General features: G+C 39.6%; 1 protein-coding gene and 1 pseudogene across 1 annotated transcript in view; both read right to left on the bottom strand.

Moving 5' to 3' along the window:
* LOC135273007 (uncharacterized) overlaps window positions 1-25079 on the bottom strand; it is a 77284-nt gene that overhangs the window by 8570 nt on the left and 43635 nt on the right. Inside the window, exon 13 of the mRNA XM_064371812.1 lies at window positions 23744-23876. Coding sequence (XP_064227882.1) covers window positions 23744-23876 — 133 coding nt within the window. The remainder of the gene's footprint in view (window positions 1-23743; window positions 23877-25079) is intronic.
* Window positions 8124-10941, bottom strand: LOC135273005 (acyl-protein thioesterase 1-like; annotated as a pseudogene).

Genomic DNA, 25079 nt, shown 5'->3' with positions numbered 1-25079 from the left:
ACATCAATTTCTATTTTTTAAAGTCTGCTGATATTTTTATTACAATTGTATAAAATTTACAGATAAATTAGGGGAGAATTGATACCATAATGATACTGAGTGTTCTGTTCCATAAACAAAGGGTCTCCCTACATTTATTTATTTATTTCTTCTTATTTTTCTTGATAAATGTTCTGTGGTTTTCTTCATAAAAATTTTTTACTTAGATTTTCTCTAAATATGTAATGATTATTGTGCCACTGTAAATGGTAGTATTCTTTTAAATTATAATTTGTAATTTACAATTGCTTATTGCTAGCATATAGAAATACATTTGATTTCTACATATTGGTTTATATACTCTGATATTGCTAAACTTCTGATATTGTTTCTGTAGATTCTTTGGAATATTCTATGTAGACAATCATGTTGCCTGTGAATAAAGACAGTTGTTTCTTCTTTTCTAATCTGTAAATTGTTTTCCTCTCTCACCTTATTGTATTTGCTGGGCCTCCAGTACAATGTGGATTGAGTGAAAATCTTTCCCTTGTTCTCAGTCTTAGGGGGAAAACATTTCACTTTTTTCCTTTTTTGTCAGAATTAAATTTTATTTCACATTGAAAGAAACTGTGAAAAAGATTTACATTTTCCCATATTATAGCACAACATTTTAATGAAATATTTGTTGCCATAAATAAGATCTTGTTAGTCTGAAAAACTGAAACAACAGTTTGTGTTCTTCAAGGGAAAGCAAAATGACTTAGCAAATAATGGTTTAAAAGTTTTAAACCCAAGCATAAACATATGGCTTCATTATTAATATCCTTTATAGCCCATTATGAAATTATTTCCATTATCAATTAGTACCTATTTACAAGGATACATTCCTAAAATCATTTTGATCAGTTGGAAAATGGCAGAAAAATTAACACAGTTCAGAAATATCGATCATACATTTTTGCTGCATATTAAACTGTGAGGTAACTATACCATACAAATACAGTTCTAGCTACTCTTTATTATCTACAAATTTGTTTTCAAATAATTTTTACTAGTAATCTCAAAAATTTGGCTATTTAAAAGCAAATGACTAAAACTTTTATGTTTGCACAAAATCATAATTTTTAAGTCATTTATGCTGATTTTAACAAATGAAAAATTTTAAAAATACATTTAGAATGTCAATTCTAATATTTAAAAAATAAAGAAAAATTAAAAATTAAGTCATTCATTCAAAAAAGTGAAATTTTAAAGTAAGTTCATTAGCAAATAAAGTAATGCAAATTTTCTAATAGATTGCTCATTTTCTACAATAGTTAGATTCAAAAATACATACTAATTAAGTAAACATAAACTCTATGCCACAAGGAGAATCATCTTAGAGATTAGTTTTGAGATCAGTCTTAAATATTTCAGAACATACTAGAATATGACCTATTTATTCTTTCAGTTGATTAAAGAAAAGCAAAACCACAGAATTATTTTAGTTAAATGGATTAAAAATTACTAAATAGGTCTAAATTTGGACTTAAAGTACAGTTTTTTTGAAATAAGTAATGTAGAAAGTTTTGAGTAGCATTTAGTCTCTTTATAAAGTATAAATACACTTCAAATGCCATGTGTCTGTAATTCAGGATGTCAAATTACAGCATGCATTGATAGTACACGTCTATAGCAGGGAGATAGTATTTAGTCCATTATGGATAGTAAAGGAAGAAAGAATATTTCTTGAGAGAAAAAAGAATATTAAATAGGAACATCAGGGAAAAGAAAAGCCTGGTACTCAAAATAAAAGGGCCATGAATTGAAGAGAGCAATATTACTCTTTACTGACATTTAAAAGCATTATCTCTGTTATTAGGAATAAAGTAATACTGTCTCATTCTTATTACATATTATAATCATGTACATTTGTGCTGCATGTGTATATATATATTTACACGCACACTCAACATGTATATTTATATGTATTTATTTATACACACACTATATGTAATATAGTACATATAGTGTGTGATTGTGTGTGTGTGTATATATATATATATTCTGAAACTGCATGATGACATGGTGATATTTTAGCAATTTAAAAAAAATCTTTTTATTTTATTTTACTTGTGCAGATACATGTGCAGTGGTACATGTGCAGAATGTGCAGGTTTTTTTTTTACATAGGTATACATATGCTATGGTGGTTTGCTGCACCTATCAATCAGTCATCTAGGTTTTAAGCCCTGCATGCATTATGTGTTTGTCTTAATGCTCTCCCTCCCCTTGTCCCCCATCCCTGGCAGTCCCTGGCGTGTAATGTTCCCCTCCCTGTGTCTATGTGTTCTCATTGTTCGACTCCCACTTTTGAGTGAGAACAGGTGGTGTTTGGTTTTCTTTTCCTGTGTTAGTTTGCTGAGGATGATGGCTTCCAGCTTCATCCATGTCCCTGCAAAGGATATGAATTCATTCTTTTTTATGGCTGCATAGTATTACATGGTGTTTATGTACCACATTTTCTTTATCCAGTCTGTCATTGATGGGCATTTGGGTTGGTGCCATGTCTTTGCTATTGTAAATAGTGCTATAATAAATATACATATGCATGTGTCCTAATAGTAGAATGATTTATATTCCTTTGGGTATATTCCTAGTAATGGGATTGCTGGGTCAAATGGTATTTCTGGTTCTAGACCCTTGAGGAATCACCACAATATCTTCCACAATGGTTGAACTAATTTACATTTCCACCAACAGTGTGAAAGCATTCCTATTCCTCCATAGCCTCACCAGCATCTATTGTTTCTTGACTTTTTAATAATCACCATTCTGACTGGCATGAGATGCTATCTCATTGTAGTTTTGATTTGCATTTCTCTAATGATTAGTGATGATGAGGTTTTTTTTGTATGTTTATTGGCCACATAAATGCCTTTTTTTGAGAAGTGTTCATATCCTTTGCCCACTTTCTGTGGGGTTTTTTCTTGTAAATTTGTTTAAAAATCCTTGTAGATTCTGGATATTAGACCTTTTTCAGATGGGTAGATTGCAATTTTTTTCTCTCATTCTGTAGGTTGCCTGTTCATGCTGATGCTAGTTTCTTTTGCTGTGCAGAACTTTAGTTTAATTAGATCCCATTTGTCAATTTTGGCTTTTGTTACAATTGCTTTTGGTGTTTTCATCATGAAGTATTTGCCCATGCCTGTGTCCTGAATGGTACTAGGTTTTCTTCTAGGATTTTTATGATGTAGCGTTTTACATTTAAATCTTTAATCCATCTTGAGTTGGTTTTTGTATAAGGTGTAAGAAAGGGATCCAGTTTCAGTTTTCTGTATATGGCTAGCCAGTTTTCCCAGCACCATTTATTAAATAGGGAATCTCTTCCTCATTACTTGTTTTTGTCAGGTTTGTTAAGATCAGGTGGTTGTAGATGTGCTATTTCTGAGTTCTCTGCTCTGTTCCATTGGTCTATATGCCTGTTTGGTACCAGTATCATGCTGTTTTGGTTACTGTAGCCTTTGTAGTATAGTTTGAAGTCAGATAGCTTGATGCCTCCAGCTTTGTTCTTTTTGCTTAAGATTGTCTTGGCTATACAGGCTCTTTTTTGGTTCCACATGAAATTTAAAATAGTTTTTTTTTTTTTTTTTTTTTTTTTTTTTTTCTGTATGATGAAAGCCTGGCTGATGAAGAGACTTGGCTTCTGCCCTTGGGGTTGTCATCACTTCTAAGAGGAAAACCTCTTTGGAGGATAAGGGAGTCCCCTTCACATTGCTGTTCATTGTAAAAGTGGTTAGTTATGGTTTTCTTTTTCTTTTTTTTTTTTTTAGGAATGTCATAAATAACCAAACTCAAGGGCCTCCTTGAATTTGCTATGTATTGATTTTTTTTTTTTTTTTTTTTAAAGAGAAAGAGAGAGAGAATAGGAAGGAGGAAAAAGGAAGAGAAAGAGAGAGAGAGAATGGGGAGGAGGGAGAAGGAAAAGAAAGAGGGAGAGAGAATGGGAGTATTGCTTTCTTGCCCAGGCTAGAATGCAATTTAGTAATGGGTATTGAAAACCTCTTTTATACTGATAATTATACTTAATGATGTAGTCAGGAAGGAATAAGGGAAGAAGATAACAAACAAACAGCCAACCAATATTTAATTTAAACCTATGAAATGCTATGCGATTATTGAGGAGTGATTTACTTCCAACTATATAGTCACCCTTGGAATAGGTGTGAGGTGGTAATGTATGTTCTGTGTATTTGAAGTGGAGAGCTCTACAAATGTCCATTAAGTTTACTTGTTCCAGGTCCGAGTCCAAGTTCTGAACATCCCCGTCAATCTTCTATCTCGTTGATCTATAGAATCGTTGGCTCTTCCTGTTGCATTGATCCTTTTGCCATTACGTAATGTCATTCCTCGCCTCTTTTGATCTTTGTTGCTTTAAAGTCTACTTTATCAGAGGCGAGAATTGCATCTCCTGCTTTTTGTTTATTAGTTTATTTTTACTCTCTGTTTGATTGGTAAATCTTCGTCCTTCTCTCTGAGTCTTTGTGTATTGTTGCATGTAAGATGGGCCCGGATGCAGCATACCGATGGGTTTTGGCTTTTTATCCAATTAAAATATATATAAGTTTAATACCGGCGTTTGATGCTAGCTGGCTGTTTTGCCCATTAGTTGATGCAAATTTTTTATTGTGTTAAAGTTCTTTGCTTTTTGATATATTTTTGGAAAGGCTAATATTGGTTGTTCCTTTATATGTATAGTGCTTCTTTCAGAAGCTCTTATAAAGCAGGCCTGGTGGTGGTGAAGTCTCTAAGTACTTGTTTGTTCGCAAAAGATTTAGTTTTTCCTTCGCTCATAAAGCTTAGTTTGGCTGGATAGGAAATTCTGGGCTGAAAGTTCTTTTCTTTAAGGATGTTAAATATTGGTCCCCACTCTTTTCTGGCTTGTAGGGTTTCTGCTGAGAGATCTGCTGTAAGTCTGATAGATTTCCCTTTATGGGTAACCCGACCTTTCTCTCTGGCTGCCCTTAGTATTTTCTCCTTCATTTCAACCCTAATAAATCTGGCGATTATGTGCCTTGGGGTTGGTCTTCTTGAAGAATATCTTTGTGGTGTTCTCTGTATTACCTGGAGTTGAATATTACCCTGCCTTGCCAGGTTGGGAAAATTTTCCTGAATGATATCCTGAAGAGTATTTTCCAACTTGGATTCATTCTCTTCATCACATTCAGGTACACCTATCAAATGTAAATTAGGTCTTTTCACATAGTCCCATATTTCCTGGAGACTTTGCTCATTCCTTTTCATCCTTTTTTCTGCATTCTTGTCTTCTCGTTTCATTTCACTGAGCTGGTCCTCGACTTCTGATATCCTTCCTTCTGCTTGATCAATTCAACTGTTTAAACTTGTGCATGCTTCGTGAAGTTCTCGTGTTGTGTTTTTCAGCTCCATCAATTCACTTATATTCTTCTCTAAATTGTCCATTCTCGTTAACATTTCGTCAAACCTTTTTTCAAGGTTCTTAGTTTCTTTGCATTGGGTTAGAACAAGTTCTTTTAATTCACAGAAGTTTCTTATCACCCACGTTTTGAAACCTGCTGCTGTTATTGGAACACACGTGTAATCTATTAAGCCTTGTTCCGTTACTGATGAGGAATTGCAATCCCCTGTAGAGGGAGAGGCATTCTGATTTTGAGTATTCTGTACCTTTTTACGCTGGTTTCTTCCCTTCATTATATATTTGTCCGTCTGTCGTCTTTATAATTACCGACTTTCTAACTGGGTCTCTGACGTCCAACTTGTTGATTCCCTGCGCCGAAATCTGAGCAATCCACTGAGCCGGCCAAAACAGCGGAGTTAAGATTGATGGTGCTTTTCTGCCCGGAATCTCCGGACTCTGCACCAAGAACTGGCGTGCTAAGGCACCAGCAAAACCGCCACGCCGGCCACAAGAGTCGCCCTGGCGACCCGTGGAGCTCCTCCACTGGGAATCTCCTGGTCCGTGAGCAACTAATATGCGTCTGAAAGTGTGGCGTCCTCTCGTTCTTTGCGCTTTCACTGGGAGGTACGTGCCCGAGCTGCTAATCATCAGCCATCTTGGATCTCTCTCCAAGTATAGTTCTAAAATAGTTTTTTCTATTTCTGTGAAGCAAGTCAATGGTACCTTGATGGGGATAGCATTGAATCTATAAATTACTTTGGGCATTATGCCCATTTTCACGATATTGATTCTTCCTATCTATGAGAATGAAATGTTTTTCCATTTGTTTGTGTCTTCTTTTATTTTCTTGAAGAGTGGTTTGTATTTCTCCATGAAGAGGTCGTTCATGTTGCTTGTAAGCTGTATTCTTAGGTATTTTATTCCCTTTGCAGCAGTTGTGAATGGGAGTTCATTTATGATTTCGCTCTCTGCTTGTCTATTATTGGTGTATAGAAATGCTTGTGATCTTTACACATTGATTTTGTATCCTGAAACTTTGCTGAAGTTGCTTATCAGTTTAAAAAGTTTTTGGGCTGAGAAAATGGGGTTTACCATATATAGAATCATGCCATCTGCAAACAGCGACAATTTGTCTTCTTCTCTTCCTATTTGAATACCCTTTATTCCTTTCTCTTGCCTGACTGCCCTGGCCAGAACTTCCAATACTATGTTGAATAAGAGTGGTGAGAGACAGCATCTTTGTCTTGTGCCAGTTTTCAAAGGGAACACTTCCAGCTTTTGCCCATTCAGTATAATATTGGCTATGGGTTTGTCATACATAATTCTTAATATTCTGAGACATGTTCCATCAACCCTAATTTATTGAGTTTTTAACCTGAAGGGATGTTGAATTTTATCAAAGGCCTATTCTATATCTATTGAGATAATCACGTGGTTTTTGTCATTGGTTCTGTTTATGTGATGGGTTATGTTTATTGATTTGCATATGTTGACCCAGCCTTGCATCCCAGGGATGAAGCCAACTTGCTTGCAGTGGATAAGCTTTTTAATGTGCTGCTGGATTCAGTTTGCTAGTATTTTATTGAGGATTTTCGCATCAATATTCATCAGGGATACTGGCCTGAAGTTTTCTTTTTTGTTGTGTCTCTGCCAGGTTTTGGTATCAGGATGATGCTGGCCTCATAAAATGAGTTAGGGAATAGTCCCTCCTTTTCAATTGTTTGGGATAGTTTCAGAAGAAATGGTACCAGCTCCTCTTTGTACGTCCGGTAAAATTTGGCTGTGAATCCGCCTGGTCCTAGGCTTTTTTTGGTTGGTAGGCTATTAATTACTGCCTGAACTTCAGAACTTGTTATTGGTCTATTTAGCGATTCAACTTCTTCCTGGATTAGTCTAGGGAGGATGTATGTTTCCAGGAATTTATTAATTTCTTCTAGATTTTCTAGTTTTTTTGTGTAGAGGTGTCTATAGTATTCTCTGATAGTAGTTTGTATTTCTGTGGGATCAATGGTGATATCTCCTTATTATTTTTTATTATGTCTATTTGATTCTTCTCTCTTTTATTCTTGATTAGTGTAGCTAGCAGTCTATCTATTTTGTTAATTTTATCAAAAAACAGCTCCCGGATTCATTGTTTTCTTGAAGGGGTTTTCATGGTCACTATATGGTGACATTTTAGCAATTTTAGAATAAATCCATAGACTCACAGCATGCATAAATCATTTATATCTTAATGGCTCATGTAATCATTTTATTTTATTTTATCTTTTTTAGAGATAGGGTCTTGCTCTGTTGCCCAGGTTGAAAGGCGGTGTCAATCATAGCTCACTATAGCCCTGGACTCCTGGGCGCAAGTGATTCTTCTGCCTCAGCCTCTTGGGTAGTCAAGACTACAGGCGTGCACCATCACACCCTAATAAATTTTTAACTTTTTGTAAAGACAAGGTCATACTGTGTTGCCCAGGCTGGTCTTAAACTCCTGACCTCAAGTGATCCTCTCACCTCTCAAAGCACTGGAATTACAGGCTTTAGCCACCATGCCTGGCCTTAACTGCACATTTAAACCTGAACAAACGTTCATTAAGCATATTAGTAATTTTTTTTTTTTTTTTTTGAGATGGAGTCTCGCTCTGTCACCCAGGCTGGAGGGCAGTGGCGCAATCTCAGCTCACTGCAACCTCTGCCTTCCAGGTTCAAGCAATTCTCCTGCCTTAGCCTCCTGAGTAGTTGGGATTACAGGTGCGCACCACCACTCCCAGCTAATTTTTGTATTTTTTGGTAGAGATGGGTTTTCACCACGTTGGCCAGGAAGGTCTCGAACTCCTTACCTCAAGTGATCTGCCCGCCTTGGCCTCCCAAAGTACTGGGATTACAGGCTGTAAGCCACTACACCCAGCTGCATACTAATAATGTTCAAGTGATGTAATTAAAAAATTTGGTTGCAGTGTTTTATTATGCTGCACAATTACATTTGAGAAAAGGAGGCTAGCTTTTATTATTAATTATTAAAATTAGTGAAATAGCTTCATTTATTTTAATGCTGATATATTCTACCATATATTTGTGTATAGAAAATATAGAAACTTACAAGATCCTAATTGGTTAGTTCATGCCATTTGCATGTATTTGAAAAACATTTTAACATGCAAACATAAGCAGTTTCAAGACCTGGCTGGGGGAAAGGTTTATACTCTACTACAATGATGCTGGTGTATTTCTACAGAAGGCCTTTTTAGTGAAATCAGTCAACAGGAGGTAGGAGTTTATCAATGAATTGCTTGATAGCCATCATTTCCTGGTGACAAGCTGTGCATCATGCCTATGAAGGTTTTGAAGTTTACACTGGCTGGATTTACCAATGCTGTAAGATTTTCAACAGTAAGTAAATCAAACATGAGTGAAACTAAAGGGTCACAATCTCTACAGCAGTGGAGAATAGAAATATCTTTGTTTGTGCCACAATGGGACCCTGTAGAAATGGATCGCAAAGTGGAAGCCAGCAACTGAGTGCAGTGACATGGTGCCGGGTTCTGCTGTGTGGTAAGAGAAGTATATAAAGACAAGAGCTCCTCCTGGAGAAAATCCTCCTAAAACAGTTCTGTTAGAAGAAATGCTGTTCTTCACCTCTTGATTTATCAAAGCTTTTACATTTTTTACTGCCTGTTTAATTCCAGGTTCACCCTTCCATGAATCCAGCAAAAGCCGTAAAATATCAAACTAAGAGGCCACAGCCAGGCTCATATTTAATGTAGTAGGCATAACTGTTACATAACTGGAGCATGCAAGCAGATATGTTAATATGTGAACTTATACTTGTAAAGGTTTCTATCCATCCATGCTTTGTGTCTCCCAATCTATGAAGGCAAATCATCTTAATTTAAGACCCTCCCCACTGATGCCCATCCCTCTAATCTGGGACTGGGCAGCTGGAGGTCCAGAGGGTCCCATCGGCCACATTCTGTCCCCAAGTGCAGGGGGCCCTAAGAAAAGGAAGGCTGTGATGCCCACACCTTCCCCACACAGCACAGGCCCAGTCTACTGGACCATCCATAGCCTACCCCGGGCAGGGCAGAGCTTCAATTTTTCAATAGTAAGTATGATTTTAGGCCTGGGAATTTTACAGATGCAGTTTAACAAATACTGCATGTTCTCACTTGTAAGTGGGCGCTAAATGATGAGAACACATGGACACGTAGAAGAGAACAACACACACTGGGGCCTATTGGAGGGTGGAGGGTTGGAGTTGGGAGAGGATCAGGAAAAACAACTAATGGATACTAGGCTTAATACCTGGGTGATGAAATAATCTGTACAACAAATCCCCACGACATGCATTTACTTATGTAACAAGCCTGCACATCCTGCACATGTACCTTGGAACTTAAAAGTTTAAAAATAAATTAAAAACAAAATTTTTTAATGCAGATTAAGAAAGTTTTCTTTTATCCTTAGTTTTCTGAGAGTGTTTACCCTAAAAGGAGGTTACATTTGGTACATGCTTTTAGCATTTATTCAGATGATCATATGAATTTTCTCCTTTAGTCTATAGATATCATGAATTACACTGATTCAATTTCAAATGTTGAATCAAACTTAAATTCCTGGGATAAATTGCACTTTGTCATTATGCATTATGCTTTCTTTTATTGTTTCCTTTATTACTGTTATCTGTGGTCAATTTTATTGATTTCTGCTTTTTAAAAATTTATTTGAGACAGAGTCTTGCTCTGTTGCCCAGGCTGGAGTGATCTCGGCTCACTGCAACATCCTCCTCCTGGGTTCAAGCAATTCTCCTGCCTTAGCCTCCTGAGTAGCTGGGAATATAGGCGTGTACCAACATGCTCGGCTGATTTCTGCTTTTATCTTTGGTATTTTTTTCTTTCTACTTGCTTTAATTTGCTCTTTTTTCCCCCTAGTTTCCTAAGGTGGAAGCTTAGATTATTAATTCAAGTACTTTCTGTTTTATAATATATTTAATGCTACACATTTCCCCTAATGACTAATTTAACTACATACTGCAAATTTTGATATCCTGTGTTTTTATTTTCATTCAATTAGTAATATTTTCCATTTTTCCTCGTAGATTTCTTTTCAAACCACAGGTCATTTATAACTATGTGATTTAACTTTCAAATATTTGGAAATTTTCCAGATTTTTTTGCTTTATGCATTTGAAACTATGTTGTTAGAATCATGCTAACTTAGAAGTTACATCTTCCTGGTTGATTAATTCTATCATTACAAAATATCCCTCTAGTTCTGGTGGTTCTTATTTTACACTATATTATTTCTTATATTAATGAAGCTAAAATGTCTGTCTTTTGGTTTTCATTTATACAGGATATTTTTCCATCCTTTTACTTTCAACCTCCTTATATTTATGATGTTTCTCTTGTAAGCAACAAATAATTGTAGTTGTCTGCTAATCCAGTCTGAAAACATAATTGAGATGTTTTGCCTATTTTTACTGTTAACTATTGATATATTTGGCTTTAAATCTATCATCTTACTGTTTGTTTTTCATTCATTCCATCTCTTCTATCTTCCTTTTGCTTATTCTTTCATTTGAAATGAATATTTTTATTATTCTATTTACTCTATTAGCTTATTAATTATATGTTTATCTACTTTTAGTATTTTCTTTTTTTCAAGACAAGGTCTCACTTTGTCACCCAGGCTGGAGTGCAGTGGTGCAATCTCAGTTCACTGTAGCCTCGACCTCCCAGGTTCAAACAATCCTTCTGCCTCAACCTCCAAATAGCTGGGACTACAGGTGCACAGCACCATGCCCAGCTAGTTTTTTCATTTTTTGTAGAGATGGGATTTCACCATGTTCCCCAGGCTGGTCTCAAACTTTTGAGCTCAAGTGATCTGCCTACCTCAGCCTCCCAAAGTGCTAGGATTACAGGTATGAGTCACTGCTCCCAGCCAACTTTTACTATTTTTTTCTAAAGGCTATAACAATCACCTTTAACTTAAAGAATGGCATGTATAAATTCTTCGATCACCTTCCAGATAATGCAAGAACTTTGGAATACAAATATAAAAAAACTTAATCCCTCCCACCTTTTGTGCCTCCATTGTCCATTTAAATTATATAGGGGTGTGTGTGTGTATACACACACATATATGTATATACACAAAACTGTTTTTATATAAGTTTAATTCCACAAATCATTATCGATGTAACTTTATGCAGCCAATCTTCATCAAGATTTACCCTCAAATTTGCCTTTTCATGCCTCCTTCTATCTTTTCTTTGCTTCCAAGTAGAATCATTTTGCATCTGCCTAAAAATTCCATTCAGTATTTTCTTTGGTGCAAATATGTTGCTAAAAAAACTCTCAGCTATAATTTGTGTAAACATATCTTTATTTTGCTTTTACTTTTTAAGGATCATTTGCAAGGCACAGAATTCTAGAATGGCAGTTATTTTCTTTCAATATTCTTTTGGCTTCTCTAGTGCTTCTGCTGAGAAGTCAGCCAAAGTGTACTTTGGCTTCTTTCATAGTAATATGCCTTTTTGTTTTTCTTTTGGCTGCTATTAGGATTTTCTCCTTTACTTTGTCTGTCATTTTATGTGCTATACCTAGGTGAGTTTCTATTTGTATCGATCCATCTTGGGTTCATAGAGCCTCTCAAATCTGTGATTTGATGTGTTTTTATCAGGTTTGGAAAACTATTGGCTATTATATTTTTAAATATTGCTTTTGTCCCATTATTTTTCTCATCTACTTTTCAGGCCTCAATATGTTAGATACTTTTAGTGTTTTATACATACTTTTTGCTCATTTCAGACTTTTCTTTTTATCTCTTTATGTTTTAGTCTGGGCATTTCATTCTGGTCTATCTTCCTGTTCATTTATGCCTACTCCGTTGTGAAACCCATTCATTGACTTATTAAATTCATTTGTTTTATTTTAAAATTCTAGAATTTCCATATGTTTCATTTTTATGCTTTCTGGCCAGGGGTGGGTGGCAAGGACAGGGTGGCTCACAGGCTTGTGTGGGTTGGGCTTGGCCCTGTGCTGCCTCAGGATGTAAAGTGTAACAAGGGGGCCGGGATGGGCAGAGTGCACCTGTAGGTGCCTGCGTCCCCCAGCTCCCCCCGCAGCTGGCTCCACAGTGGTCCACGCCGGTTGCCAAGTTCGGGTTCCAGACCAAAGACTGCGTATTCTTCACTGCTTATTGTGGTCCAGACACTGCCAGGTTTACTGCACCCGCCAGAGCAGCCTTGGCCCTGTGGAGGAGCTGGGGACTGCCCCTCAGCCATACTTGCAGCTGTTCCTGGAGGAGCTACCCGGGGTTGTGGCAGCACTGCCAGATGGTATGAAACCAGATCCTAATCCTTATGATTTTCTAGGGGAATTGGTGATATCTGCAGCTATTGTTGGAGTTTTTGCTATTCTCTTTTTGTGGAGAAGTTTTAGATCGGTTAGGAGTCTTGTTTATATGAGAAGAGAGAAAAAACTTGCTGTAACACTTTCTGGACTAATTGAAGAAAAATGTAAACTACTTGAAAAATTTTGCCTTGTTCAAAGACAGTATGAAGGCTATGAAGTAGAGTCATCTTTAAAGGATGCCAGCTACGAGAAGGAGGCAATAGAAGCATAAAGTTTGGAGGAAGCTGTGAAAAGCTGACAGGTCTAATTCTAAACTTGAGGATAAAATACTCTGTCTAGTAAAAGAGTTAAAAGAAAAGAAATCTAAACATTCTGAACAAGATGAGTTGATGGCAGATATTTCAAAAAGGATACAGTCTCTAGAAGATGAGTCAAAATCCCTCAAATCACGAGTAGCTGAAGCCAAAATGAGTTTCAAGATATTTCAAATGAATGAAAAATGACTGAAGATAGCAACGAATAGCTTTGAATGAAAATTTGCATCTTCGGGAAAGCCAGAAACAGCTTTTGCAAGAAGCTGAAGTATGTAAAGAACAAGTGAGTGAATTTAATAAACAGAAAATAAACTTGAAGACTTCAAAGTACATGCAGAATAAATTATAAATGATAAAGAAAATTACATCAAGACTCTGAACACTTGCTAAAGATGAAAGATCGGGCTACTATGCTTGGAGAAAATATAATGGATGATAATAACTTGGAATTAGAAATGAACAATGAATCAGAAAATGGTGTTTACTTAAGTAATCCTCTAAAAGGAGTTTTGAAGAAACTCATTCATGCTGCCAAGTTAATTGCTTCTTTCAAAATCTTAAAAGGAGAAAGAAACCAAATTTAGATTCAGTTATCATAAATTGATAAAACAAAGGAAGAGCTTAGAGAACATATTACAAATCTTCAGACCGAACAAGCATCATTGCAGTCAGAAAACGCACATTTTGAAAATATGAATCAGAAGCTTCAACAGAAACTTAAAGCAATGACTGAATTATATCAAGAAAATGCAATGAAACTTTACAGGAAATTTTCAGTAGAGGAAAATTATCAGTTACAGAAAGAAGAGAAACTTTCTAAAGTAGACGAAAAGATCAGCCACGCCACTGAAGAGCTGGAGACATATAGAAAGTGAGCCAAAGATCTTGAAGAAGAATTGCCACTTTCATACAGCTTCAACACTGATCAACTCATGGTCAACCATGTTCCATTTGTATGCCTCCTCACCCCTCATCATTTGTTGCATAACATCTCTAAAAAGATATGTTCATCTCTAAAAAGTAAAAATTCTTCATAAAATGTAACACCACCACCATTATCACATCTAAAAAAGGTAATAATCCTTTAGAATTATCAAATATCCAGTTAGTTCAATTTTCTCTGTCACATAATTTGTGTTTTTTTTTTTTACAATTTTTTTTTTTGTTCAAACTAATATCCAAATTGAAATTGGTCAGTATGTCTTTTAAATCTCTTGAGGCTGGCTCATGCTTGTAATCCAAGCCCTTTGGGAGGTTGAGGCAGGAGAATTACTTGAGGCCAGGAATTCAAGACCAGCCTGGGCAACACAGTGAAACCCTAAGTGCATACATGTATGCTACACCTTGTTAAGCTGCTTTCCTCAAAGGCTGTACAGGCACCTGATACACGGGAGCAGTGAGTATGCCTGCTTCATCACAACTTCCTCAAGACTGACTGTTGTGATTTTTAAAACTTTTTGTGATACCTTATGTCCTTTGCAATTACTTTGAAGTTAACATTCCTCATTTGTTTGAGTTACTTGTATTTCCTCTCTCATTCACCTCCTCTGCTCATTTGTCAGATCTTAATGTTCTTGCATATTAAGACTATTCCTTGACACCTATTTCGCTTGAGTTCATGGAGGCAATAATAAACTCCACTGAAAGAAGGCTCAAAGGAAATGAGCTTGGAAAGTGGAGAAGAGGAACGGGCCTCAGAGTTGGGTTGGAAATGGTTACTGATATAAGTTTAGATTGGGAGATGAGGTGAGTTAGTGAGTTGTTCGGGTAGGATGCTGAGGTGTCCGGTGGGAGTGACGATTGGAGGAAGGGGCGCTTAGTTGATAGTCACGAATTTTGGGAGGTTTCACCGTTGGCTGAGGGTTGAATTGGGAGCAGGAGGGGTTTGAAGCCGGGTTTGGTGCTGGAATGCTAAGGGGTAAGGAAGCGTTACAACCTGGGAAGGTAAGTGGGTTGGGGCCAAGCTCCCAGGATTAGGTGGGGCACGGTGAGGAAGCCGTAATGCGCGCAGCTGCGTCCTCCTATCGTCCGCCCCAGGCCCCTCTACACAGCCTGACCCTACCTGTTGCTTCAGCTCCTGATTGCGGCGCCTCAGCGCCTGGAGGGAATCGCGCTGCCGCCTCGCTAGCATCTCCCTTGCCCCGACCGCGCCAGCATCTCCCTTGCCCCGACCGCGCCAGTTGCCAGGGAAACCAAGCGGCGGCGCCGGAAGGTGACGCCATCGCCGTGCGCCCGCCTCCCAGCCCCGCCCCGCCCGGGCAGGTCCAGGGAAGTGTCAAAATGGTTTCTTGTGGTGCTCATTCACGTCACCACGCAGGTCACGGCCGGGGGAGTCATTTTTCCTCGCCAATTCCTAAGGATAGGGGAACGTCCCCCGGCATCTGAAACTACATTCCCCACAATACATCAGTAATACCACCACCTTCTTGCTGGGGTACTGTTTTATGGCATTTGCTTTCTGATACCAATTTTGTAAGCTTATCTTAAGATACAATTCGAGCATCTTAAACTCTTACATTAACTGCAAGGATAGCTTTCCTATGGGATACATGGTTCTGTTGCATACTCTCAGTTCAAAAGGCAGCTTTTAATTATTTGCCATTTAGTCTACTGAAGTTTCATTGCATTCTAATATTGCACATTGTCCATTCTGAATTCTGTAAGGATAGTAATTCTGTCTGTTCTACAACAAATCTATGAGCAAATTATTAGTTCTCATTCCCAGTTTACATCAACTCTCAGGAAAGTTGTCATGTTTCCCCATGTGGGATTGCATCCCATGAATCTAATTCCCAAATTACTATACCAAAATAGGACTTGAATGAATGATAATGATTGGAGCTCACCTTCCAAATGATGGACCCCATTAATATAAATGAATGTTCTTCAGTACGACCACAGGCCAGGCTGAACCATCATTTATGTACTTTTTTCAAGTATAATATATACAAAATCTACAGACTTTAATTGTGCAGCTCTGAAAACCCTCCACCCCATAACAACACCCAGATTATGAAACAGAATATTATCTGCCCACTAATAGTCATCCTATGTTTCTAGTCTGCCTACCCCCACCCCCCAACACCCAAACTCCCAACCCTCTCACTTCCCCACCACATACCAAAGGTAGACAATATCCTAAGAGCACAAACTTATACTGCCTTTTTTTGTACTATATAATGAAATTATGTGGTGTGCGCTGGCTCCTCCTGTCCTTTAAACATCACATTTGTGAGATGCATCTATATTGCGTGGCTGTAGTCTGTTCACTCTAATGGCTATTTCACATATGATATATCCTAACATATTCATTGATTCTACTGTTGCTGGGTAAGTGGGCAGTTTCTAGCTTAGGGTTAGTAGAGTGCTGCTAAGAACATCCTGGTGCAAATCTGGCAAACATATGTATACCACTGCTGAGTCACAGGGCATGTTATATGTCAGTTTTAGTAGATATCGCCTGGTTTCCCAAAATGGTTGTACTAATTTATACCCTATCAGCAGTGTATGAGTTTTTGTTCCTTATATCCTTGGCAAGATTTGCTATTGTCTGTTTTGTTATAATTCATGTCTTATTTTAAATTAATTTCCCTATAATGGCTCATGACAATTAATGTTCACTTAAATAGCCAAACACAGGATTTCCATTAAAAATGTTTATAACAAATGACAAAATAAATGCTATAAAATATTTTTAAGTGGATTATTAAATCAGTGATTACAGGTGATAAGAGATGATCAAAACAAAGCAAGTTACTCTAAAAACAGCTATTATGAAATTCTCATTTTCAGTCTATAAATTAGAAAAAAATCATTCTGTATCTACTTATTTATAGGGATTTCCATATTTTAAATGGAAAAGTTACAACATCATGGATACAGTTTAATTGTATGTTGGCAAAAATAAACTAATAAACCCCCCTAAATATGTGTGAATAGGTGAAATATGAGGAAGGGTAAAAAAGAGTGTATTACTCATTCACCTCAGGTGTGAAAATGTTTGACTTTATAAATTTTTGCACCATACTGTTCCAGTTACAAGTATTCATTACTTGCAATTCCTGGATCAGCATCAACATCCCCTGGGAGCTTGTTAGAAATGCACATTCTCAGGCCCCACCACAGTCCTAGAGAATCAGAATCTGTATTTTAACGATACCCTAGTGTTTCATGTGCACATTCAGGTTTGAGAAGTGCCACTTAGGTATTCACTGTGCTATAAAGGATGTGATTACTTAGCTAATGATTTTTCACTAATGACTGTAATTTCAGGACAGTCACATTAATACTAGTCATTGCTCCTCCGTAGTTATACCTTGATGCCATTATAAAAACAAACATAACCTAAAACAAGAGAGGTCTACAGTAAGGTAGCCAAAAGAAACTAAAGCAAACCATGGCCAATGTTTCTCGTGAGAACAAGCTATTTCATAAAACTCATCATGATTTCTATCAGTGTGTTAAAATGAATAACAATTTTGTATTGCTTCCTCACAGGAGATACTGAAAAAGAATTTAACAGCTTCCAAGAGACTCATAATGTAGACAGAAGCAGTGGAACAAGATGACTCGGAATCAACAAAAAGATTATAGTAAAGAGAAGAGAGAACGTTTGCAGTTTCAGGCACTTTAAAGAAAATCCAGGCCAGGCCCAGTGGCTCACACCTGTAATCCCAGCACTTTGGGAAGCTGAGGGGGGGGTAGATCACCTGAGGTCAGGAGTTCAAGACCAGCCTGACCAACATGGTGAAACCTCATCTCTATTAAAAATACAGAGATAGCCAGGTACCAGGCATGGTGGAATGTGCGTGTAACTCAGCTACTCAAGAGGCTGAGGCAAGAGAATCACTTGAACCTGGGAGGCGGAGGTTGCAGTAAGCTGAGATTGCGCCACTGCACTCCAGCCTGGGCAACAGAGTGACACTCTGTCTAAAAAAAAAAAAAAGAAAGAAAGAAAGAAAAGAATCTACTTCAAATAAAAATGACAAATATATATGAGCACCTTAGTGCAAGGCAGTGTTTGGGCCTCTGGTACAAGATGTTTAACACGGCTCTCAAAGAGCTTCCAAGCTACAGTAATAGACTAGAAACATGAAAATCATATCAACCACTTACCACAGAAATGCTACCTGGTGTACAGAATTCCCTACCAAATGAACAGTTTATGATTAAATACACTGAGTTCTAAAGTAAGGTCATGCATTGAGTATGTCTACTAGACAGCTGAAAGAGTAAAGCTGGAATTGAAGAAAAGGATCAGATGGAGGGGGGTCGGCTTGGATGTGCTAGTTAAGCCAAGAGAATGGCTAGGGTAGTCACAGGAGAGGACAGAGCAGAGAACCAAGGACGAAAGTTTGAGGAACTTGAGAAAGGCAGCAATAGTAGCAGTTTGGAAACTTGATAAACTTTTGTATTACAGAAGCAAAGGAAGAATTTCAAGGGAGAAAGTGGCCTCATCATATACTCTTGAGGTAAAATGTGAGAATTCAGAGCTGTAGATATCAATGTTTCTGGAAGGTGCAGAGGGCAGATCACAACAGGCCAATGGGCAAAATATTTGGAAAGAATGTGACAGTGAACCACTTCTAACTGGCCAATGACAGCATCGACTAAAAGAAATTTTAAGTCAAATCTGTGCATTTGTTACCTAGGCATGGCGGCAGGCACCTGTAATCCCAGCTACTTGGGGAGGCTGAGGCACAAGAATCGCTTGAACCTAAGAGGCAGAGGTTGCAGTGAACTGACATTACACCACTGCACTCCAGCCTAGGGGACACAGTGAGACTCCGTCTCAAGAAAAAAAAAAAAAAAAAAAGAAAATGTGCATTTATAAATAGAAAGCAGGGCGAGACTGCAGATGCCAGAAAGAGATGATGTACTGGAGAACAAGGAAGGTCCTGAGGGAGATGCAGAATTCTGCAGAAGCCAAAGAGACAGCCTTGGAAGGGGCCTGAGTGTCTTCTCTCCTGGTAAAGGAAACCTAATGAGACAGAGCTTCAGAAACAGTTTTCAACCTCAGCTGAGCATCACAATCACCTGGAGAGCTTTAAAAATTCTAATACCCAGTCCATATTACAAATGAAATGAATCAAAATGTCTGAAGAGTGGCATGCAAGAATTAGTATTTTTAAAACTCTCCAGATGATTGTAATGGGCAGCCCTGTTGAAAACTACTGCTCTAGACAAAAGTATTAAGAAAGACCAAGGAATTCCCAGCTAATGGCCTTTAACTTCTCATATGGTTGATCTACTAGGAATGAAAGTTATCAAGTAAACTGGGAGTTTAAGGAACTCAGGTGCTAAAAAATGAGACACATTACAGTCACAGTAGAACCCATTTGTAGTGAGCCAAGTGAGAAAGGTGAAGTCTTTCTTTAAAGTTCAGTGGTGAAGGTAATGTACAAGCAGGGATGGAGTCTAATCTGACCAGGGAGCATCCAGGATGCCTTATGAGGTTAACTGGAAGAGTAACACAACTAATAGTCTCCAGAGTGGGCAGTTCTATAGGAGATGTAGAGGATGTCAGCTGTCCTAATGAGGTGGGTGTACCTCCTGAGACTAAACAGACCAAGTACAATGTAACATAGTTCAAGCCTGTTGATGACAAGGTCCAGAGAATGGCTGAAGCAATGTGGGATAGAGCAGGTGGTCTGGGAACCCCATCTGGGGGGAGAAAAGGAGGCAGGGTAGGGAAGTAAAAGTGGACCAAGACAGGTAGATGTCATGAGTAAATGACAGTGCCAAATGGAGGTGAGGGAATATGTAGTCAACAGTGTGTCATTTTCAAGTTATGACTGGCACTGACTCCTGGCTCCCAACTTTCCATTTCCAGTTGTGGCTAAAATAGAAGTACTGTCTCCACAGTATTTTTTTTTTGGCGGGGAGTGGGGGGTGGGAACTACCACGTTTAAGAGAGCAAAGGTAGAAAAGGTACAGAGGTAACGTTAAAGGTAACTGCCCACTACAGAACTGGGGAGTACAGTCACAGTGTAAAAAGGTAATAAGCAGAAAACTAGAAAATTAGGAGTGGCACAGAGTGGCTAGAGATCTCGTAATGATATAGACAGGAGTCAGAAGTAGCACATGCCCAGAAGCAGGTATACCTAGAGGAGAGACAGGAGAGGGGCATGACTGTGTCAGGGTAGTGCGCATAAGTAATGAGAAAGAATCAACATTGGAAGGACCAGATACACAAGGAACATCGCACAAGAATGGGGCCAAACAAGCAGAATTAGGCCAGTCACAACCCACATGCTTATTTGGGGGTAAGATGTCCCTCAAGGAACCTACCTTGTCTCAAAGAGTCTCAACTCTTGGAGCCTCAATGAGGGGCGGTCACTAGGAAGCTTCAGCAAACTGCAGCGCAGATAGGACTCAGCTCTAAGAACCAACATTTCAGTCCTTGACTACTACATTCACAGAATGAAAACAAAGTTGGAATAAGGCATAATAGCCCCAGTAAAATGGGGAGGTGCTTCATGTGGAAACAACTTTCCTATGTTAACATGGAGTTGAGACACAAAATTTTAATCTTTGTAGGAATGAGCAAGGGTGGTGTTCTAGAAACACTCCCTGCAAATCAAAAGAACCAGGCACTCACCCTTGATTTTTATATATAGGTAGGATTTATCACTAAGCTCTGTTCAGGAGGGTTTCTCCTTCACATGTGTATCCCATAATGACATATAAAAGAGAATTTTGCCAATAAAAACTTATACACTGACCAGGCACGGTGGCTCATGCCTGTAATCCCAGCACTTCAAGAGGCCGAGGGTATGGATCACCTAAGGTCAGGTGTTCAAGACCAGCCTGACCAACATGGAAAAACCCCGTTTTCGACTAAAAATACAAAAATTAGCTGGGCACGGTGGCACATGCCTGTAGTCCCAGCTACTTGGGATGCGGAGGCAGAAGAATCACTTGAACCCAGGAGGCAGAGGTTGCAGTGAACTGAGATTGAGCAACAGCACTCCAGCCTGGGCAACAGGAGCAAAACACTGTCTCAAAAACAAAACAAACAAACAACAACAACAACAAAAAAAACTTATACCCTGTACTTGGAATACACTGTTTTGTTTTGGGTTAAGACAAGGTCTCACTCCATCACCCAGGCTGGAGTGTAGTGGTGAGATCACGGCTCACTGCAACCTTGACCTCCTAGACTCAGGCGATCCTCCTACCTCAGCCTGTGGATTACAAATTAGCTGGGCCCACAGGTGTGCACCACCACAGCCAGCTACTTTGTAAGTTATTTGCAGAGACTAAGTCTCTCTATGTTGCCAAATCCTGGGCTCAAGTGATCTTCCCACATCAACCTCCCAAAGTGCTGGGATTACAGGCCTGAGCAGGGCCAGAGATTACACTGTTACTCTTGGAAGTTCAAAGGTCTTACAGACAGCACCCTTACCTCAGTTACGTTTACACATCCCTTTACTTTTCAACGAGTTCAGTTAAAGAACCCTTAATGATCCCATAGCTGAGTCTGCTTTGTGCCTGTACCAAAGAAGGGGCACAAGTTACATAATACATCTGCTCAAAAACACTAGTAAGTCAGTTTTGAAAACGCAGGTCTCTTGATGCAGTAAATTCCATGAAAACATACTTCCCCTTATTAAAAAAAAAAAAAAGCTTCAAAGATGTTTAATTTTTTTTTTCAAAAATAAAACTGATTCATAAAGTGCAAGAAGAAGTCATTTCTTTCCAGTAGTCTATATCCACTTTCATCAAACTGTTGGAAACAGAAAAGAGAAAAAAAATAGAAATATACGATCTGTAACTTCAAATTGTACTGTGGTATTAAACCATGAACCATAAGATCTGGTGTTAAAGACAAAACTGAGGCCTAGAGAGCGCTATGGACTGTCCACGGCACCACTGCTGGTCATGGCCAGGATGAGACTTGAGCCCAAAGCTTTCCTGCCTGTAATCATGATCACGCCTCTGTGTTGCCAGGAATGAAATCTGCACATCAGACAACCAGTAAAGGAACTGATGCAAATGTGGCCCCCAAGACCCTCCTGGGCCTGGCAGGGGCTGGCCTGTGATGATGTTCAGTAGAATGGAGAACAGGAACCTTTTCAAAATCACCATTCTGGCTCCTCTCCCTGAGACATCACCCCCACCCATTCCAGATCTGGTGATATTTAAAACCAAGGCCCTCCCAGAAGGCCCCCACCCCTGCCTGGTCTGGTCTGCACCACCCCACGCCTTGCCCCACACAACCCCACCTTGGACCTCAATGAGCCTGCAGGGCTGCTGGTGGCATGGACGTCCTTCATGCATCATCACCCCCTCCAATACCAGCAAGAGCACAGGGTTTCCTAGCAGCCTCCCTGGCCATTGACCACTATGTGTTTTTGATATGCAGCCAGCAGTCTCCTCAGAGGGCCCCTCAGTCAGGACAGTCTACAGGCTACTGCAGTCAGAGGGGATATTGTGCAGAGACTGCTATCATGGCTTCAGCTAAGCCTGCATCAGATGTTTAACCAGTCTTCCCTTTCATGCAATTCTAGGCTTGCCTGGCTTTCCTACTTTGGCCTCTCTCTGGAGTCCTGAGGATGGCTGAAATGGCTTCTATTGCAGACCTGAGGAACCAGTTTTCCTCGGCACTCTGATGCTGTCTGTGCTGGTATCTTCACCACAAGGCTCTCTGGGGTCTCACTCAGTATCAGACAGTTCAGCCAAGGGACCTGGGCCCCTCCTGACATGGGACTTCAGACCTGAACACCCACCCGGCCCCACTTAAAGAGCCACCACAAAACAAGCACAGGAACTGGGGTGCACGGGCGGGCGTGAGGTCAGGCCCGAGTGCACATGTTGATGGCCACAGCTGTGGCCCCTTGCAGGAAACACCACCGTAAGGGGAAGCCCGGGTCAGGGCAGGCCGTCTGTGAAGCGTGGCCGACCTCGAAGCGAGTAAAGAAAGATTTTCCTGCTATTCAGATGACTGCGGGCTGATGTCAGGCCTAAAGTCAGGTGAATGAAATTTATTCCTTCTTGATGGAAAAGCTGGACTCATGCCCCAGATATATATTCCTGGGGAGTCTTAATTTTTCTTCCAGCTTCACCAAGCTCAGTGGAGCTTACTTAAAGCAGGCTTTTCCTTCATGCAGAGACAGAGAAGGTCCAGAGAACAAAGTAGCCTGGGGCCCTGGGGAGGAGAAGGAGGCCATTCCAGAGCTTTGCTCTCCAGGTTCCTCTGTCCAAACCAATATATGGGAGAGTCAGGGCGGGGGAGGCAGAGATGGCTCCTGGAGGTCTGGCCTCATTGCCTCCAGACCGTGATGGAGAACATTACACCCTGTACAGACACAAGAGGATCAACACTCCTAGGTGAACTCAGCCAAGACATGCCGACCTTTGCCCACACAGGCCAGCCCTTAGCTGCTTCTCCAGCAGATGTATTTGCTCTGAACATCCCATTCTCCCTGGTCATCTCTCCTGCACAACGCCTGTGCTCCACCCTCATGATTAGCAGCACACATCTGGTATCCAGATGGGTGGGACCCCCTCTTAAGAAGGGCGTAGAAATATTCCCTGTGGATGGACACCTGGCACTCCTCGGCATCTAACCGGGAACCCTGGCCATATTATACCAATCATGGCTCAAGAAGCTCAGCTCCTGAAATTGTTACTCATTCCTGAGCCATGAGAGAATTAACAGTAGATAAATTCAAATCAGAGTCAGCTACCTTCATGACACCCGGAGCTTGGAAAGCCACAGCTAATCTCGAAGGGGTCAGTGCTGCCAGCATGACATTGAATCTTGCGCTTTTGTTCCTAATAGGAGAATGGTACTGGCCATCTGGAGCCACAGAACCAAACCTGTGGAAAAGAGAGGTGGGGTTTCACAAAAAAAAGACATAGCACCACTAGAAAAGAAGTCAGGTGGCTCCCATGTGCACACAGGGAAGTGATAGGATTTCCCCATCTTGGAACTTCCCCCTTGAGACAGAAAGCAGATAAGAACAGGGGGAGTCCCCTCCAAGAGATGCTGAGAAAGACTTGACTCATGGGAGGTAGTGGTTTCCTGAGACATTAAACCAGCACCAAAGCCTGACTGTGCAGACCGCACACTGACCCACTTTTTAAAAACTGAGATGTAATTCACATACCATAAATTTTTTCCCCTCAAAGTGTACAATTCAGTGGATTTTCTTATAGCCACAAAATTATACAACCATCACCATGATCCTATTCCAAATCATTTTATCACCCCAAAAAGAAACCCCACCCTACTAGCAGTCCCTCCTTATACTCCCCTCCCTCCAGCCCTTGGCAACCATTAACCTACTTTCTCTCTCTATGGTGCCTGTTCTGGGAAAAAATTCACATATCAGATGTGGTCTTGATGTCTGGCTTCTTTCACTTGGCATAATGTTTTCAGGGTTCGTCTGTATCATAGCATGTGTCAGTACTTCAATTCTTTTCATGGTTGAATAATATTCCATTGTATGGATATGCCATGTTTTCTTTCCTATTTCCTCAGTTGATGGATATTTGGATTATTTTCCCCTTTTTGCTATTGTGAATAATTATGCTATGGACATTTGTGTATAAGTTTTTGTGTGGATATGTATTTACAATTCTCTTGTACATAATGTTTTTACACATACCTAGGAATAGAATTGCTGGGTCATAAAATGATAACTTTACACTTCTGAGGAATGGCCAAACTGTTTTCCTAGTTGGTGCCACCATTTTGCAGCCCCACCAGCAATGTATAACTAACAGTCCTAGTTTCTCCATGCTCCCCAATACTTGTTATTGTCTGTCCCTTTAATAAAAGACATTGGCCGTGTGTGATGGCTCACATCTGTAATCCTAGCACTTTGGGAGGCCGAGGCAGGTGGATCACCTGAAGTCAGGAGTTCAAGACCAGCCTGGCCAACATGAAGAAACCCCGTCTCTACTAAAAATACAAAAATTAGCGAGGCATGGTGTTGCATGCCTATAATCCCAGCTACTCAGGAGGCCGAGGCAGAAGAATTGCTTGAATCTGGGATGCAGAGGTTGCAGTGAGCTGAG

This window comes from Aotus nancymaae, unplaced genomic scaffold, assembly GCF_030222135.1.
Source record: "Aotus nancymaae isolate 86718 unplaced genomic scaffold, 86718_ANA_hifiasm-v0.15.2.pri h1tg000188l, whole genome shotgun sequence".
Lineage (NCBI taxonomy): Eukaryota > Metazoa > Chordata > Mammalia > Primates > Aotidae > Aotus > Aotus nancymaae.
Note: the sequence above shows the minus strand (reverse complement) of the source record. Positions and strands in the feature narration are given on the sequence as shown.